This window comes from Colossoma macropomum, unplaced genomic scaffold (assembly GCF_904425465.1).
Source record: "Colossoma macropomum unplaced genomic scaffold, Colossoma_macropomum, whole genome shotgun sequence".
Classification (NCBI taxonomy): Eukaryota; Metazoa; Chordata; class Actinopteri; order Characiformes; family Serrasalmidae; genus Colossoma; species Colossoma macropomum.
In genome coordinates, this window is record NW_023494789.1 from 7,876,438 (window position 1) to 7,896,094 (window position 19,657).

Sequence of the window (19,657 nt, forward strand, 5' to 3'; positions counted from 1 at the left end):
TCGTTCAGCCCATTTCTTATAGTTCTGTCACAAACATTTGTCTTTTGTTTTGTTGTGCATTTTCTATTTTCAAGGCAGTTTTCCATCCCGACGCTTTGACATCTTCCATGATCTACTTGTGTGTTTCCCTTTCATAACCTTCCCATTTTCTTGCACCAAATTTTAGACACTGACTGGGAACAACAAACATCTTTCACAACACTGCGTGTCAGATTTTCTTCTTGAAAGAGGTTTATACAATGTATTATTTATTAGATTTATTATTAAATATAGATTATATTATGTTCAATTGACAACTTTCTTGTTGGTGCCAGGTTTTCTTTCAATTAGCCAAGTCCAACAGTTCGTTAAGGTCCCTTAAGTCCCTTTTAACTGCAGACTGATTTGCATTTGTAGACCTGTGAGGCTATTTGTTTTAGAAATACAAATCACAAGTTGATTCCATGTTTTTTTTTTCCTCTACTTGACATGGAAAAAATGTTATAAATGTTATTATTAATTGAAATCCTATTTAATTTGTTTGAGGTTTCATGAAGCCAGAATGTTATTCAGCTACTGAAAAAATGTTTTAACTCATGTCTGTGATTTGTTTATTTGCTACGAAAGCTGCGTGAATATCCTCGAAGTGTGGCGGTTCGATGGGTTGTAGAGCGCTTTAAGTAAAATAGGCCCCAAGGAAAATGCATCTTTCAAAATTTATCACTATTTTACTATTAATAACATTACGTATAGAAGCTCAGAAGACGTGTAGGTTTGTTGGTGGTTTTGGTTTAGAAATAAAATGGCTATATTTGTGTTGTAGACATTGTGAGCCCTGATTCCTGTCACCATTGTAAAGAAGTCGGAGCTGAAGTTTCTCTACAGTGAACCATTTCACATCAAACCACTCTGAATGACTGTTTACATTTCAACAACAGAATTATACAGAAATTAAAAAAAAAAAAGATGGAATTCCCCTTCAAAGCTAAGTTAGATTACTTTGTTTACTTGTTCACATAGGCTTTACGGTAAATATACTTGTTCACAATTTATTTTCTTTGCATGCCTCAAGAACTCAAAATAAGCCAGTAACAAGAGTCTTAGATTTCACTGTTTACAATGATGGTATAAACAAATCAAAACTTAAAAAAAAAAAAATTGGCTCTAAAGTTTAGTCTGATGCAGCTTTATCAAACCAAATGTTGCGGACGCTACGCTGCTGAAAAAAAAAGTACCTTTAATCTTTTTTCTCAACATACTCACTCCTACATACAGTATAGCTACAGGGGCAGTGAAAAGAGAGCTCCTCTTTTTCAACTCAGTAAGTTCTTCATCCACACAAAGTCCTTGAGCAGAAATCGCCACCACCACCACCACCTTAATTATCATAACTGAACATTTTATTATTTACTCCCTCTTGCTAACCAGTACTTCCCATATATAGCCAAGAGAACACAATACAATTAAGGTTTACACAGATTCCCCAAGGTATTTGTGCGTTTGTCAGGGTGGGAAACAGTGCCGTGCTCTTTGGAAACACTGACTGAAGCAAAGAGCCTCCAAGGCTCTACAAAGGCTGGAGAAAAAGAGAGAAGTGTTTTTAATTAGACTGTCTATGTGCACGTGTTTGTGGCAAGAGAGAGGACCTGCATCAAACATACACGACTTCCAGCAAGCTTCACCCCAATGTACAATTCCTCAATATAAATACAGTCCCACATAAATAGGTCCATCTCTTAATAAAATGAAGAAACAAAAACAACAAAATAAACGAGGGTGAAGAACAGGTAGTAATACTGACCTGATCTAATCAGTGCAGCCGAGAACACCTGCTTAATCTGGGTCTGGGTTACACTGAGTTAGAGCAGGATTCTACAATTGGGGGGCGCAGAGGAGGCGTAGTTGATCAGCAGGGACTGAAGCAGTAAAAATCAGATGTGTGAGTGTGTCTTTACATTCTGGAAGCACTGATGAAACACAAAAGAGGGCTGCGATGACCACAGGGAGGAGGTTCAGAAACAAACCACAGACAGAAGACTGGACGCCGCGTATGGGTGATATGAGGCTCGGCAGCTAGAAGATCAGTTTATGGTTTGAACAGTTCATGGTCTGAGCCGTGAAGAGAGGTGTGGTGTATGGGTGTGGTTTTAGGGCGTCTTTATATGGGCAGCTGGAACTTCACATCCACTTGGGCCTCTTTGGCCAATGACACAATTTCAGAAAGCTTCACAACCTAGAGAAGGAGGGGTAGAGAAAGAGAGAGAAAATACAGAAATAAAGGAAAAGCAGAGTTAGAGACAGAGTGCAGAAGACAAAGATGGAAACATGCGGATGTGGATCAACCTCTCAGATTTAAGACTTTATTCAGGCATACATTCAGGCATACTTGAATAAATCCAGCACTGACTATATCAAGCCTGAGCCAGTTCTGATCCTTTCTGGCGCTTTGTTTACAACGCTGTTGTGGAGGCGCCACAAAATGACATTATCCACAACCTTTGGCAGCGAGGTGAGTTTTCAGAGCCATCTACCCAGGGTTACCAGGGTACCTTTTTCTGCATGTGCTTATGCTATAGTAACTGCAATTGTAACTAACAGAGCTGTCTTGACAGAATACCATGTCCTACAGCAAATTCATAGCATTTTTAAGTTTTCCTGTTATAAACTGCTGTTTTTGTGTACAAATAAAGTACAAATTAAAAACAGAATCTCTCTATTATGGCATGACTGAATTTTATGATCTATAGCTGGATAAGCGATTATGTTTGTGGATACATTAGTATAATGTGTCTGTCCTATACTAGTCAAAAACTGTTTTGCTTCGGCCACCAATATACGCTTTTCACACTAATACGCAGTCATGCTGGTTAAATTCATATTTACAGCTTAGGAATAATGGAGCTATAACACAATAACAAATAGGGTTATGAAAATGTTGGCATACTTTAAAGTTGTGACAGGTTCTGCTATGGGAAATAAGGTAATGTATGAGGGCTATGCATTAAATTTTCAGGGGCCAAAAAAAAAATCCTTGCATATACCTCTATTTTAAAATGGACAATGAAAACTAATATCTGCAGTGACAGAGTTTTGAACTGGTCTGCTTTCGAAACATGAACACATTTAATGTGAGCACACGGCTACACGCTTTTAGCTGAAACATTTTGCTTTTCCAGCTGTGCCACGCACACTTGTTTAAAACTGCAACAGAAAAAGTGAAAAAGAACTGAAATAAGGGAGCAAGTGACTGCAAACAGTCCATATTAGACATACTATAATGTTGTTATTAAAACAGAAAAATCCAGAGAACCAATCCAGAGTTTTACTATACGCAAACACTAAAAATGAAGGGGTTTTACTGTAGTATTCACTGGCATGTCAAACCTAAATGATGTGGGTGTATTATCTATAAATACAAATATCACACCAGTTTTGGCCAATACTCCGTAACAAAGCACTTATATCGGACTGTGTAGCAAAAACCTGTATCACGACATGCCTAATATATTCTCTGAAACCAATACGCAAGTTATGTAGTTAAGAGGGTGAGAAATTTAAGTGTGAGCCCACATACAGGCCCTTAGAATCTGAGAAGTTAAGTGTTCGATCATTTTTATTATTTGTGAAGGTTAATGGTGGTGTACCATCTTAGCTGCCTCGTCCAAGTCATCGCACGCCAGAATCTTCAGAGGACTGGCAGCGATCAGTGCCTTGGCATCGTCCACTCTCGTTCCTGCAGCACAAACCAACAGCAGGGCACATTGAGGATTCACACACAAACACCAGTAATGCAGTCCTGAGTACAGAAAGTGTTACTCGACAAAGTTACATGACATTGATTATGATTATGTCTATAAGGATTTTTATTGAGCTCTTTAACATCCTGTGATGTTTATATGGTACATCCAGAAATTCTTATAGAATACAAAACACCAGAGCATTGGGACGGCAAGATTAATAATATTTTTATTGTTATCACGATACGAGTGTTTGCAATGAAGAGTGCTGTAATTAGATAGGTGGGAATCTACACACGTGCAAAGCTCAAAAGCTACTCTCTCCTTTACTAATTAGCCTGTAATAATACTTCGAATGTGTTTATTACTCTCACTCCCAGTGTTTTGTGTAAAATATATGAAACAATAAAGGTTACTGTCAACAAACCTGCATCACCACAATAGTCTTTTTAAGGAGTTAAATATCCAAAAAGAATCTCAAATTTTGATTCATCGGACCACAGGACACTTTTCCACTTTGCCTCGGTCCATCTTAAATGAGCATGGGCCCAGAGAAGTTGGTGGCGTTTCTGGATCCTGTTCATATATGGTTTCTTCTTTGCATGATACCAGCTTTCACTTGTTGATTGCATGGCGAACTGTGTTTACAGACAGTGATTTCTGGAAGCGTTCCTGAGCCCATGCAGTGATTTCCAGCACAGAATCATGCCTGTTTTCAATGCAGTGCCGCCTGAGGGCCTGAAGATCATGAGCGTCCAATATTGGCCAGGGGCACAAGGCGTACAGGGATTTCTCCGTTTTCTGAATCTTTTGATGATATTATGTACTGTAGATGGTGGGATATTCAAAGCCATTTTTATGCGAGGAACATTTTTGTGAAATTGTTCCACAATTTGTAGATGCAGTTTCTCGCAGATTGGTGATCTTTGCTTCTGAGAGACTCTGCCTCTCTAAAATGCTCTTTTTGTACCGTCATGTGAGTTAGTTGCAAACTGCTCCTCCTGCTGTTCTTTATTAGTACCACTTACTTTTCTAGCCTTTTGTTGTCCCCACCCCAAATTCTTTGTGATGCGTAGCTGCAAGTTCTAAATGATATAATATTTTTCATGAAACGGTAAAATGTCCCACTTCCAACATCTGATATGTGTCCTTTGTTCTATTGTGAATACAATATGGGTCTATGACATTTGCAAGTCACTGCATTCTGTTTTTATTTACGTTTATTTACATTTTACACAGCGTCCCAACTTTTTTTGGAATTAGGTTTGTAGTTTGTGTTTCTTTGCACCATAAAAGAAGAAATCATTTATCACACAGGTGGAACTTTGAATGATGGTGTTGGCAAAGGAAGGGGAACTAAATAAGACTTAACAGTTTGGTTAGTCAATTAAAAGAAAATTAGCTGATATGTGAACTGATCACAGAAATAATCAACAGCTGTCTAATTCTTGTCTATTATCCTTTCATCCCTTCATCCCTTTCAGCCACTCAAACCGGACACCTCTTACTCACTGTGCTACCCTGATCTTTTTTCTTCTTCTCACTTTAGCTGCAAGCTGCAATATTTCATCTCTATCTGTCCATCAGTTTTCTCACCACTTAAAATCCTTCTTTTTCATTTCTTTCCTCTCACCTTGTAACCGCACTACGATGGGGATTTTCAGGTCCAGGTCAGAGACAGCCATGATGATGCCCTGAGCGATGACATCACATCTCATAATCCCACCAAAGATGTTCACCAGAATGGCCTGGACCTGTTACATAGCAACCAAACAGTCCAATCAGAGCACGCACTCTACTGAGAATAAGTCAGGTCTGTCTAGCCAGAGGCTGTGACTGATATCCAGTATGATACACTGCTGGTGTTACCTTTCTGTCTGATGTGATGAGCTTGAAAGCTTCGGTCACCTGATGCGCTGTGGCTCCACCGCCAACATCAAGAAAGTTGGCAGGAGTTCCACCATGGAGTTTGATGATGTCCATGGTTGCCATTGCAAGACCAGCTCCATTGACTATGCAAAAAGAAAGAGGTCACTATATCTGTAGTACAAAACCTTTTATAATGGCAAATGAACCCAGAATGGTAACAGAATTTCCATGTCCAACTTTAAATGAATAAATCAGTAAATATTGCTAGATACAAAGCAACACAATACCATGTTGGAGCACTTGGTGACTATTTTTGTTCTGTATAAGCCATAAGAGACAAGGGCTTTAAAATCAAGTAATGTCCTGGGTACCACATGTAATCTAGGAATTTTTCTGTTTACTACCATGCGCTTATCCCATTGAGCCTATGTTAATCACATACCCATATACATATTCCCATTAACATGGTGTGAGGGTCACTTTACTCACCCAGGCAGCCTATAGTGCCATCCAGACCAATGTAGTTAAGGTCAGCTTTAGCCGCTTGTCTGTCTCTGGCGTCCTCCTGACTCCAGTCTCGCATGCTGAACACTTTCTGCTGTCTATATGCAGCGTTGGAGTCAAAGTTGATCTTGGCATCCATGCACATTACTTTAAACAGAAACACCAGGTGAGAAAATGATTAACAGTGATATGCAACACTACATAAGTCATGTAAGCCAGTTAAAAGCTGCAAGGAAATCTACCAAGACATCTGCTGTAAATATGCCTACTCGCCTCCTTCAGTGGTGCTGCAGTGGTCTCTAAAATGGGACTTTACTCCCCTTAGATGATGTATCTTGAAGGTGGGAAGAACTTTTGAAAAACTATAAGTGCTCTGGGTGGATGCATGAGGGTGAGGTGTTTGAAACACATCTTTGATTGCCCTCTACATCAGAGGATTTTATTTATCACAGTGGGACTGTATGGGTACTGTAGTGAGAGAAAATTATATATCCGATATGGTAATGAATGATCATAATGATCAATAGAATAGAAAGGCCAGATTTTAAGCACAAGAATGAAGCAACGAGCACTGTGAAAGACGAGTAAAGCCTAGACACACTGGAGCGGTGCATTAAGACAAATTCAGTGAAAAAGCTGGACATGATTTGTGTATTAGTTTGGATTATATTAACAGGGTGGATGCATTAGTGCACTGGCAATGGACAGTAAGGCAAACTCAATTTACAAAATGTCTTCATATCCTTCAAGTACACTCCAGCAGCTAAATAGACACCACAGAGAGTAGGAGCAACAGACTCTCCAAGGTTTAATTTTACATAACTCTCATCCATTTTCCTGATCTCTCATCCTTAGAATAAGGATGGCCATGTAAGAATTTGTGGCTGGCAGAGTGCAGAATGAGCTTTTCTTATACCTATACGTATAATAAAGTGTGTGTACGTACCAATGCCAGAGGAGTCTTCCACCATAGGGTTGATCTCCACCATAGATGCGTCATATTTGATGAAAACATCATAGAGTTTTATCATCATTTCTGCTGCATCATTTACCAAAGAATCAGGAAAACCCATCTGCTTGGCTACCTGAAAGGGAGAGGATGAGAGTCTCAGACCGTGCTTCATTCACACTAATCACACACAATCACAAATCAAAATTTCTGCATATTTAAATGCTTAACATGTAAACAACTTCATTCAGAGTGGCTTGATGTGAAATGGTTTAGAAAAACTTCAGTCAGAATTCTTCACAGTGGTGGTGAAAGAAACCAGATGAGTGAAGAGCCTAAAGTCTTTAAAAGCTCCCTCAGAGAATATAATTACATGAAAGAGTTATGAATATAAAGACCGAGACATCTTTTTATGATAATCTGGAGAACAATTTAGGCCTGACACCTATTTTTACAACACATTCACACGATGGAGAGATACATGCAGGATGTCATAAGGCTACAAAAGGCCCCAAAGAAAACTTGTTTTTACCATTAACAATATTACATATAAAAATTCACATAGATATGAAGGTCCTTGGTCGTTTGGGCAACTGAAACAGCTATATTTGTGTTGTAGATGTTGGGACCCCTGACTCACCACAACCACAGTAAAGAAATGTCTCTACAATGAACCATTTTTCGAAAAACCATTCTAAATGATAGTCTACATCTCAATGACTAAATTATGCATGATGGTAAAATTTCCCTTTAAATGTACATAGCATTTTTAATTAGTGAACAAATAAAAACACCTCTGATTGGAATCCTGTGCCTGAAAACCTAACATTTACAAAAGAAGTGTAAAAGAAGTAAAACATAAAAAAGAACTATGAAAAGAGAAGGAAGGAAATAAAGAATAGTAAAGTTGGGGTCACATTTACATTATGTTGTTATTTACTACCATTCTGTATTGTGAATTGTGCTCTTTCTCCTCCTCACCTTTACTGCTTGATCCTTTTTAATGCCCTTTACGATGTCGATAGGCTCTTTCACGATGGCGTCCGGATTCTCTGCCGCCACATCCTCAATATTCACACCTCCCTGAGAGCTGCCAATCAGCACTGGGCCCTGAGGAGACACCACCACTACCATCAACATCAGTATGGAAAACCATAGATAAGCATCTCAGAGAAGATTTAGTGACCACTGAAATGCAAATGCAACACTCTAGTGCCCTCTGCTGGATAACTTGGTTGCATTTACTGCCTCTCGCAATCCAAGCAATCTCAAACTAATTCAATGATTTGAAGGTCTGTGGCCACTAGAAAAAATCATCAAGTGAATTTTGGCCTTATGTTTTCCCTTTACCAGAGGTGATCTGCCTAAAATCTATTCAGGGAAGTGTTTAGGTGGAGAGTTATGATATTTATATTAGCATATTAGTAAATACAGCTGTTCACCCCAAATTTAGGTTTCCGTTTTAACAACTGCAAAATGTACATTTAAATTTACTGCTTGAAATTGATCTCATAACCATTTAAGGTGAACACTTAAGATACTTTAAGAATGTGTGCACTGGAATCTGAGGGTGACCAGTCCAAAACATTTTTTGGTCTATTTTCTCACTTCTTGACAGCTACACATCCTTTCAGACCCATAACGCTGAGTTGTCTTCTCACAGTGGAGGGATGGACAGAAACATTGGTGGATGTTTTCAAATCTGAAGCAAGAGTGGAGTTTCTCCTCTCGCTCAAACATTTTTAAGTGCTGTTTATCGATGGGGACAGTTTTGGTGTCTACAAGGTACATTTTTGCCATGTACGGACATTTTTTCTGTGTGTTTTAGCTCCAGTTTTGCAATTTGCAGTTTATTCCTGCTTATTTTCCTTTGACTTTCCCCATCCTTATGCAAATAGATTATCTTATATCAAATCTCCTCAGAAAACCTCCTGAAAAGTGACTAACTTGCAGTAAATGACCGTTTTGAAATTAAATAAATGAAGGTCTTGTTGCACAGGAGGGTACAGAACATGTCAATATGCAATAATATTATTATTATATTATTAGCCATGTTTTTTAGGGCACAAATACTATTTTATATATATATATATATATATATATATATATATATATATATATATATATATATATATATATATATATATATATATATATTCCTCTTGTGTATAAATATGTCCTCCAGCCACACTTCCATATTCAGTGCATCTTTATTTATAAAAACAATTTATAATAATTTTAAATCGTACCAAAATAAATTTGTTGAATTGATTTGTGGTGAAATTTAAAATTTCATGATGTACTGAATCCTTTCCCAAATAACTGTAATTGAATTGTTAAGAGTTTGGAGATTTGCATTCCTGCGTGTTATCATGTTAAATTACATTTCCAGCAATGATATCAGCAGAGCTCTGACCTGGTAGGACCTCTCCATGGTGATGGCAAAGTAATACTCCCGGCGGGGATAGCGGCGCTCACAGATAAACACCTGGTTACAGATCCGCCCTGCCTCGCCTGTCTGCTTAGTGTATAGCTTTCTGCCAATCATCTGCGAGGAGATATCCCTCGCTTCCTCCGGCCTACGGAGACAGAGAAACCAAGATAGAAAAGACAGAAATAGTACTGTGATGGAAATATGATAAAGTTATAGACGTTGGAGAAAATCTACACGTAAGTCATTTCCAGTGTACAGCACTGTGCAAAAGTCAGACCATTCATAGGCTACATTCACATTACAAGCCTCATCACTCAAATTCCATTTTTTTTTGCTCAAAGCCGATCTCTGACACGATGGTTCACACTTGTTTAGGTAAGTGATTCAAATCTGTCATTAACGTGAACGAACCGGCGTCCTGAAATGACCTGCATTCGCACATCCTACTCAGTAACGTCACGTGAATGAATCACGTGTGTCATCGGCACAAACTAACAAGCAGAACGAGCTTCACTGAGAAGATAATTAACTCTCATCAGCTCTCAGCTGTTCATTATTAGAACGACACGAAGGAGAAAAAGGTGAGATGTGTTGTTTTTCCATCGTTTACAGGCTTTAATTTCTGTTCGGCACTGCTGCCATGGTAACGCTGAAAGATGCCGCACGCGCAAAGGAAAAGAAGCACATGAATTCCGATCTGAGCATTTACATTAAGGTCGCACAGCCACTAATCGGATATGTATCCGATCTAGGACCACATATGAAAGTGGCTCAGGTCGGATTTGAAAAGATCAGATTTTCGTGTCCACGCAGCCCTGAAAACATCAGATCTGAGTCACATTAGGGCAAAAAATTGGATGTGTGCCACTTCAACCTGGTAATGTGAACGTAGTCTTAATTTATTAAATTTTGTGAAAATGACCGTTAAGGAAAAGCTACTCATTTTATAGCATCAGGAAAAAAAGCAGTAGGCCTAAGCCTCAACAGTCAAAGAGAATTTCAAATCTTGATCTTCTCAGAAATACCTGTAAAATAAATAACTTGTACTTAATGGCCGCTTTGAAATTAAATAAATAAAGGAAAGTCTATGACTTGTGCAGTCCTGTATTTGTGTGTGAACACTATGTGCTATGTGCTACTACTCACGAGTAGACGATTCTGACTCCTCCTTTCAAGCCTCCCTCAAATGTTCCTTTGCCTCGGCCTCCAGCCAACACCTGTGCTTTCACTACCAGGTCTTTAGAGCCTGTAAAAAAGGTAGACAAAGATACAGAGGTGGAGAGAAGAATGAGAATCTGTATGATCCCAAGACCCCAGATATAGAATATAGGCCCCCGTTGGTGACCATGTAACACATATAGCATCACATACCAAGCAGGGGTCATCTAAGTTAAGGAACAGGGCAGCAAGCTTACGCTTGCCTCTAAGCACATGTCTGAAATGCTTTAACAAATGTCACATACGCTACTACGTCCTCACACGACCAGTAACATGTTACTCAAAGAGCGCAAACGCTGCCAAGCCTTTTTACTTTAACACACCCACACTATGCTAATCCAAATTCATATAAACCAAAACCAACCACACTGAGTTCTGTCATGCAGCCTTCCAGCTCTTAGGTGGTGAGGCATAACAGAATGGTTGAGATGTAAACAAAGTCATTCAGAGACGTGTGACGTAAAATGTGCATTGTAGAAAAAAAATTATGGACTTAGATTTCTTTGCAGGAGCTATTAAACTAAATAGCTAAATAAAAATACATTTTTTTTTAAATAAACAAGCAGTTTTCTTTGAGGACTATTTTGTCCTGTGTGTACCCCTCCACTATGGAAGTATATCCATATCAAAATTAATATGAAAATGTAATGCATAAAATGGTAATGTATCTAAATGCTTCCATGAAATTTCTCACCCATACATAAAATGTTCAGCTCGAACTGAAAATTCAAATTGAATACTGTGATTTAAATTTGCACTGTGGTATACTAGAACTGACATTTCATTTACACAAAGCTTTAGATGCTTTATGAGTAGATTTTTTAATTAAAATGTATTTCTAGGGGGTTCCCGAGTGGCGCAACCGTCTAAGCGTTGGCCCTATCATCAGGAGATCGCGAGTTCGATCCCTGGTGATGCTACAGCCATCCATGGCCGGGAGTCCGAGAGAGCACAATTGGCCTCGCTCTCTCTTGGTGGGTGGGATGGCTGCCCCTCTCCCCCCATCACTCACTCAGCGCGATGCTAGCCAGCGCAGGCATCTGTTAGCTGACGTAACAGATCTGGCGGTTGGCGCTTTCCTCCGAGCGCGTTCGGCTGTCCAATGACGTTGAGTGAGCAGCAGCTCGAAAAGAAGCGGTCGCTGGTTTCACAGGTTGCCTGTGTTAGCCTTCGCCCTCCTAGCGTTGATAGTATCGTGTGTGATTGGGGGAGTCCTAACTAGCGGGTGGAATTGGAGACGACTAAATTAGGGGAGATAATTGGGTAAAAATTGAAAAAAAAAAAAAATGTATTTCTAGAACTGTATATTTATTTTTAATGTGATTATGCTATAATTGCGTCAAAATGATGATTAAATAATCAATCTTTCATGCATTTTCACTCACTAACAATGCATTTAAATTGTTTTATCAAATAGAACACCAAGCTAGAAACAGGGCAGTATTCAGATGTAAATGGGAACAACGCCTTTCCTGTTTGCAATTACACAATTGCGCTTGTTGAGCTCATTCTGTGGCAAAATGCCTTTGAAAATGCACTTAATCAATTGCATTATTAATTTCACAGACTTCCTAACCCGTCAATAATCCCATCGGGGCAGGCCCAACAGCAGAGCTGACCGTAGGCTACAGAGATTATTGTGGGCTTTTAGATAGTGAACATCAGATGTGGATGTACTGCAGTGTTCCACCTAATCTGCCAAAAATGTACTCATAAAATGGTTAAGTTGTAATTCGACTGGTACACATAAACGTGTAAATCACACAATCACCTTTGTCACAGTGGCTGAGTTTTTTTTGGTTTGTTTGTTGGGTTGCATGAGAGTTGGATCACGTTAGCCAGCTGATAAAAACAGCAGATGGGAGCATTGTTTGGGAATGTAGTGTTAGCTAGCTTAACAGATCCACCTCTGATGCTCACTCTGAAGTAGATATCCCTGCATGGCATCAACTGGAACCTCTGTGTCCACCCTCACTTTCAGCCACTGTCCAGAGTCTATGACATGAGGCTGAAGTTAGCTCTTCTTCAAATTTTCCAGTCCACCTTAAATGTGCCGCTGTATTGTTTGGGCGCATTGAGACACCAGAATGTAATTGCTGCACTGTTTAAGGTGGACCGGAAAATTTGAAAAAGAGGCTGGCGAGAAGGTGTTTTTTGATAAAACACTTTTTTGTGGGTCATTTATAAAAACTTAAAGCATCACGTGTCTATATTTCTCTTCACCACCTCTGCTAACGTAAAAGTAGCTATAAACTCTTTGGCCCCATGTTTTCAAATATAGCCTTTTCTGCTAAAAGCGCTGTTGGCCATGCCCTGATGGGAAGATTGACAGCTTGGGAAGACCATGAAAATGTCTGGTTGAATGCATTTCTAAAGGCATTTCGCCAGAGAATGAGTGCAGTAGGCGACAACATGTAATTTCATAGACGAGTCCTTCTACCATGGTGTTCTCTTTGATAATGCAATTTAACTGTATTATTAGAGAGCGAAAATGCATGAAAGATAAATTACACTTGTATTATCATTTGGACACTATTATTGCATCAACACATTATGCATGAAATATAGAGTTCTGGAAATTCATTTTAATTAAATTAAATCTACTCATAAAGCATCTAAATGTTTGTGTAAATGAAATGTCAATGCTAGTATACCACAGTGCAAATTATTTATCATTATCATTTTGCTTCTGATATGTTTCTATACTCCACCATGATTAAAACTTTATCCCAAACAACATCTGGTAAAACAACATCTGTCATCAGGCAGATCAACATAAAACAAACTCCTATCAGAAGTTTGATATTTTGCACACTGTTTCTGCAATGCTGAATCATCTTAATAAGCCTGTACAGTACAAAGGTAGAACAAATAAACAATGAAACATGCCTCCTTGCCCAATTACACACCTCACTCGCTCAAGATAATATCTAAGTAGGTTAAAAGTCAAAGAGATATATTTTCAGAAGCACGGACTGGATGTAAGAAACAAACCCCACGAGTAACACTATAAACACACTCCTGCATTCTCCTGCACTGGGTGAAGTTAATGATTTTAACACTGCATACCAGTGTTACATTGTGTGTACATTTCATGATTAATAGACCAAAAGAAATGACCCAAAATTACTTGGAAAAAAGTCTGGTTCCATTGACTTACATTAAAAAGTAAAGCATGTTCTTTCTTCTCTTGTAAAGTTGCCATTTTGGAGATACACGGTTTTCTTCCAACAGCAGTGATATGTTAATACATATTTCTTGAATATAACACAGTTAAACCCTTCTTTCACAGCATATCTCTACTATTAAGACAAAAATGAAAACATTTGGAAGCATGTTGAAAGGGACTGTAAGCTTCTCTACAATTTCACATCAAGCCATTCTGAATGACTCTGTTCACGTCTCAACCAATTATGCAGAAGTAAGGAAAAATGGGTGGAATTCCCCTTTAACTAAAATTTATGGTCACCAATTATTTGTGTTCTCACAACATCAGAAAGCCCAACTGCAGCTTCTGAATCTGCTCCAAGATTGTGAAATTCTGACTATGTGCCAATTTTGTAAAGTCAGAAAAGAATCCTTTCCTCTACAACCCAAGCCTGGTTTCACTTCTCTTTCCTTTGACATCAATTAGCCTATTAGCCTAGCACACAAACTAACCGTAATCATTTAAAGAGGCCTGACTGGATTAAGTTAATTTCTAAAACTCTAGTAAATGATCAGCAATTCAACATATACATGGCAAAAAGCAAAGGGACTGTATCATGACCGACCCCTCCCCCTGCCTCATTCACACACAGGGCACAGAGGCAGCGAGCACGCAGGACAGGTGCTGGCTGTATGCTGACAGCTACACAAACACATAACATGCATACGCTCAAGTCCCAGCACCAAGCTATGTTTAGACCCAAGTGTCTGTGAGAACAGTAAACAAGGCAACCCGTACACAATAAAGCTAAGAGATCCTGTATTATTCCCACAGTGCATATCTGCGCACAAACTGCGAGTGAATTGCAATGAATGTTGTTTATAGTGTACTAAGTGGAACTGAACATCAAAGGCTTATGGCTGTGAATCTGCTGACAGCGAGACTTCAGTTGTTTGCTGTTGTTTACCGTTGCTGCACGAAACCCCACCAACTCCAAAACACCAACTTTTTAAGAGAGGATAAAAAGGGTTTTTCTATTGAGAAAACTGGATATTTTTCCTGTTTATTTCTGGCTCCTGGCATTATAAAACACTTGGAGGGCATAAACAGAAGTGACAACTTTCAAAGTGCATAAAAAAAAATAATAAATAAAACCAGAGGCAAGTAAAAATGCATCTGATTTTGGAATCGTAGAATTGAAATAAATTGATTATAATAATATTCAATATATGCATTTATCTAGCTAAAACAGAATTCAGGCTGGTTTCAAATGTAAATGTAAAAGAAGGCTTGGCGTATTGTTCTTAATGTCTACATTTCACTACTGTGTAAATAGTACCTTTAATCAAATTTGCATATTCAGTCTTCTTTTAATAAACCGGATTTAGACGAATAAAAAAAATAATTACTAAATCACTCCCTAAAGAATCAGTGATTGGTAGGATTAATCTGATGGTCGGAGTTGAGTGGAACACCCTGGTTCCTCTCTGCTCTTACCGAGCTGCTTGGCGGCGGCGTAGGCCTCCTCAGGCGTACTGGCCACTGCGCCGGCGGGCACCGAGATGCCCGCCTCCCTCAGCAGGCCGATGCTCATGTACTCGTGCAGGGACAGGTTCCTCTGCTGCTGCAACGTTGCCTGCGGAGACGGCTGGTTGCCATGGTTACCGAACAACCCTGACGTCCCAGCGAGGACCTGATGGGAAACAAAGCAAGAAAAAATAGCAGTGAAATGGACACAGAAAAGGACAGATAAGATATTGTCAGGTAAGCTTACATACGGTCGTTGTGGAGAGGGATGAATCACAAAGTCAATAATCTCAGTCTAAATGTAATACAAGGAGAGCTCAGCCTTCCATTTAGTGAGTTTAAAAGAGAAAGCTGCCAAGATGTGAAACTAAGACCTTCTGAACAGCATGTGTAAGATAAATAAACGACCCTGCAGAAAGACTGTTACTTTCTCATAGTTTGAATACAATAACAAAGAAAAAAAAAACAAAAAAAAAAACAAAAAAAAACAAAAAAAAAACACATATATATATATATATATATATACACACACATATATATACACACACACACACACACACACACACATATATACACATATATATATATACACACACCAATTAGCCGTAGCTTTAAAACCTCCTTCTTGTTTTTACACTCACTGTCCATTTTATCAGCTCCACTTACTATATAGGCGCTCTTTGTAGTTCCTCAATTACAGACTGTAGTCCATCTGTTTCTCTGCATACTTTGTTAGCCCCCTTTTTTCCCTGTATTTCAGTGGTCAGGACCCCCACAGGACCCCGACAGAGCAGGTATTATTTGGGTGGTGGATCATTCTCAGAACTACAGTGACTCTGACATGGTGGTGGTGGTGTGTTAGTGTGTGTTGTGCTGATTGGAGCAGATCAGACACAGCAGTGCTGCTGGAGTTTTTGTACACTGTGTCCACTCACTGTCCACTCCTACCTTGATGGTCCGCCTTGTAGATATAAAGTCAGAGACAATAGCTCATCTGTTGCTGCACAGTTTGTGTTGGTCATCCTCTAGTCCTTCATCAGCGGTCACGTGACGCCGCCCACAGGACGCTGTTGGCTGGATATTTTTGGTTGGTGGACTATTCTCAGTCCAGCAGTGACACTGGGGTGTTTAAAAACTCCAGCAGCACTGCTGTGTCTGATCCACTCGTACCGGCACAACACACACTAACACAGCACCACCATGCCAGTGTCCCTGCAGTGCTGAGAATGATACACCACCCAAATAATATCTGCTCTGTGGTGCTCCTGTGGTGGTCCTGACCACTGGGTGAAAGGGCACTAACAAAGTATGCAGAGAAACAGATGGACTACAGTCTGTCACTGAACAACTACAAGGTTTGTTGACCAAAAACATTCCTTAAAAAAATAATACAGTTTGCATCCATTTTAAATGTACAAACTGTACTAAACGCTAAAGCTCTATCCGTAGCGTTGGTTGTGGCTGAGTTTCCTGTCAACCGCACAGGGTCAGTAACCGGTCAGCATTTGCCTATTTTTGCTGACCCATACTGTCTATACTGAAACAAAAGAACAACCGCATTAAGAGCAACAATAAACGCTCTTGACAGAGTCACAGGGCGTCATGATTTACTGTGGGAACAAATGAAGGGCTTGCCCAGCTACATACAACCTCCGTTAAGGGGGTCTCCACTAAAACAAGCTCATACAGAGCGGAAGAAGTGGTGACACCTGTGAGCGCTAGCTAGCTAAACACCAGTCAGCTAACTTAGCTAACGCTAAATAGCGGATGTTTTATGCGACACTGAGGTCCATGTTTAGCTAAACCCCTATTAAAGCTGTGTGGAAATACTATCTGCCTGAGGAGCGGAACGGAGGAGAATTCATTTCAAGGAGGTCAAACTGAGCTGGAATAAAACGAAGGGAACGCTATCGATACAGTATTTATGAGGAGGCGCCAGAATGTAACTGCTGTACCATTTAAGGTGGAACCGGACAATTCGACTTCAAATAATTAGCATTGAGCTCTCTTTCCAGCCGGCCGACTCCTCCAGGCTGAAAGTATTTTCTTAATTGTATTATGGTTAAATGCTTTATAAATACTCTAAAATAGTCGTTATTAGTGACAAAACACGGCTCAGCATCGGCATTAACAGCTCGCAAGCTAATTCGCCTGGCTTTATGTTGATGTTGATAGGCTGGGCCAGTTAGCTCGGAGCTAGAAAGCTAGCTAGCTAGTAAGCTAATGTCAAATGTGAAGCCCGTCTTTAAGGTCATCCCAGGCGGGTTACAGGAGTCCACAGCCACACGAAAAAGACAGGACATAATCACCGGATGTGTATTTTTTCTGTAAAACTAACCTTAGCGGCTGAACCCAAAGTCGTCCGGGACCCAGAACTCCTCAGTCCAGCGGACAACCGGCCGCAGATCAGGGACGCTGCCATGTTTCTCTCAGCACCAGCAGGGCTCTGCAGAAAGAGATGTCACTGGTAAACGAATCGCTTTTTGATCCGGTTCTTTTTTAATGAGCCCGTCGAACCGATTCACAAATCCAACTGAATCGAACGAAGCGGTGCGCTGTGTTTAACTCGTGCTTCCCCTTCCTTTTCGCTTTTAACGGAATTAAGTGTTTACTGTTCATGCTGTGTTGTATGGTTTTCTACATCGCTATTTTCTATATATGGTCATTGTGCATATGCATTTCATGGCCTGGTATTGGAGCTTTTGTCACTAGGACATCTCATTACAGCGAAATAATCTCTGAATCGGACGTTTGATTCGAATTATTGAACAGACAGTTCAAAAGAGTCGGTTCCCTGGCCTGAATCGAACTCACCGTGCCACTAAGCAGACGCGCATGCGTACGCGCAGACTGATGCAGCGTTCACAAACCTCTTCGCCAAAAAGCAGAGCGGAACCTTCAAAGCCATAAAGATTTCAGAAAAGCGCCCAGCAACATCAACCGCATATTGAGGCCACGAGTTAATATAAGTAATTCGTGGTCTCAGTATGGTAAATTGTGGCCCCAATATAGTAATTTGTGGCCTCAATCTGTTCAGTTATGGTCTCAATATAGTAAATTGTGCCCCCAGTATAGTAATTTCTGGCCCCAAAATAGTATTTCATGGCCTCAATATAGTAATTTGTAGTGTAGTGAAGTGTAATTTAAATTCGTGGTCTCAGTGTGGTAAATTGTAGCCCCAATATAGTAATTCATCTGTCTCAATGTAGTAAATATAGGCCCCAATATAGTAAATCGTGGCCCCAGTATAGTAATTTGTGGTCTCAGTGTGGTAAATTGTGGCCCCAATATAGTAACTTGTGGCCTCAATAAAGTAATTTTTTATGGTCTCAATGTAGCAAATTGTGGCCCCAATATAGTAATTCGTGACCCCAAAATAGTAATTACTGGCCTCAATATAGTAATTTGTGGTCTCAGTATAGTAAATTGTGGACCCAATATAGTAATTTGTGGTCTCAGTGTGGTAAATTGTGGCCCCAATATAGTAATTCGTGGTCTCAATGTAGTAAATTGTGGCCTCAATATAGTAATTCATGGCCTCAATATAGTAATTTTTGGTCTCAGCATATTAATTTGTGGCCTCATTTTAGTAATTTGTAGCTTCATTATAGTACCTTGTGGCCACAATATATTAATTTGCCTTATATATACATCTTACACTTTATGATTAATATTGTCAAACAGAATCATCCATTAACGCAGTGTTGAAATTGTCATTTTATGAACTACAAATAAACAATTTATTTTTAATTAAACAATTTCGCAATATTGTATATTGACTTTCAACACAAATTGCCTATGTATAATTCTCAGGCTACATCTGGTCGCTAATTCTTTTCACATCTCACTCCGTTTGTAAACAGTGATTCATAAAATTGTATTTTATTTTAGTTTATTTTGCTAATTAATTAGCATGGAAGTTGTTAATACATGAATTGTGATTCTTAATTGCAAGGACTAAGAGGTAAGGCTATTTTTTGACTTTGAAAATAAAATGGCACATCAAATGTAATTAATTGTAGGAATGAATGAGCCGTCTAGAATAAAAAGCCATCAGAACTGCATGTGTTTCAATATTTTATGTATATGTATCACCCTATTTATTAATGTAAGCTACTTTCCTTCATTTGTGTCTTTTTAAGTACTATTAGTTGTTGTTGTTTCAAATTAAAAAAGGAGAAAAGGAAACAATACAAAGAGGAGAAAAGGTGGGGAGGGAAGTCACGATCATAATGTCATTTATTAACATGTCATGCAGTTTTTTCACCAAACTAATCTTAAAAACTAAAAGA

General features: G+C 39.2%; 1 protein-coding gene across 1 annotated transcript; it reads right to left on the reverse strand.

Annotated features, from left to right (window-relative positions):
- Positions 1-1,012: 1,012 nt before the first annotated feature.
- Positions 1,013-17,787, reverse strand: sucla2 (succinate-CoA ligase ADP-forming subunit beta). The gene is made up of 11 exons (XM_036569963.1): positions 17,704-17,787; positions 15,336-15,531; positions 10,619-10,718; positions 9,455-9,617; positions 8,020-8,148; positions 7,036-7,174; positions 6,075-6,236; positions 5,586-5,728; positions 5,350-5,470; positions 3,624-3,712; positions 1,013-2,212 (listed from the first exon to the last, which is right to left on the reverse strand). Exons 1-11 carry the CDS (start codon positions 17,785-17,787, stop codon positions 2,138-2,140), a joined length of 1,401 nt encoding a protein of 466 aa, XP_036425856.1. The 3' UTR covers positions 1,013-2,137.
- Positions 17,788-19,657: the final 1,870 nt, after the last annotated feature.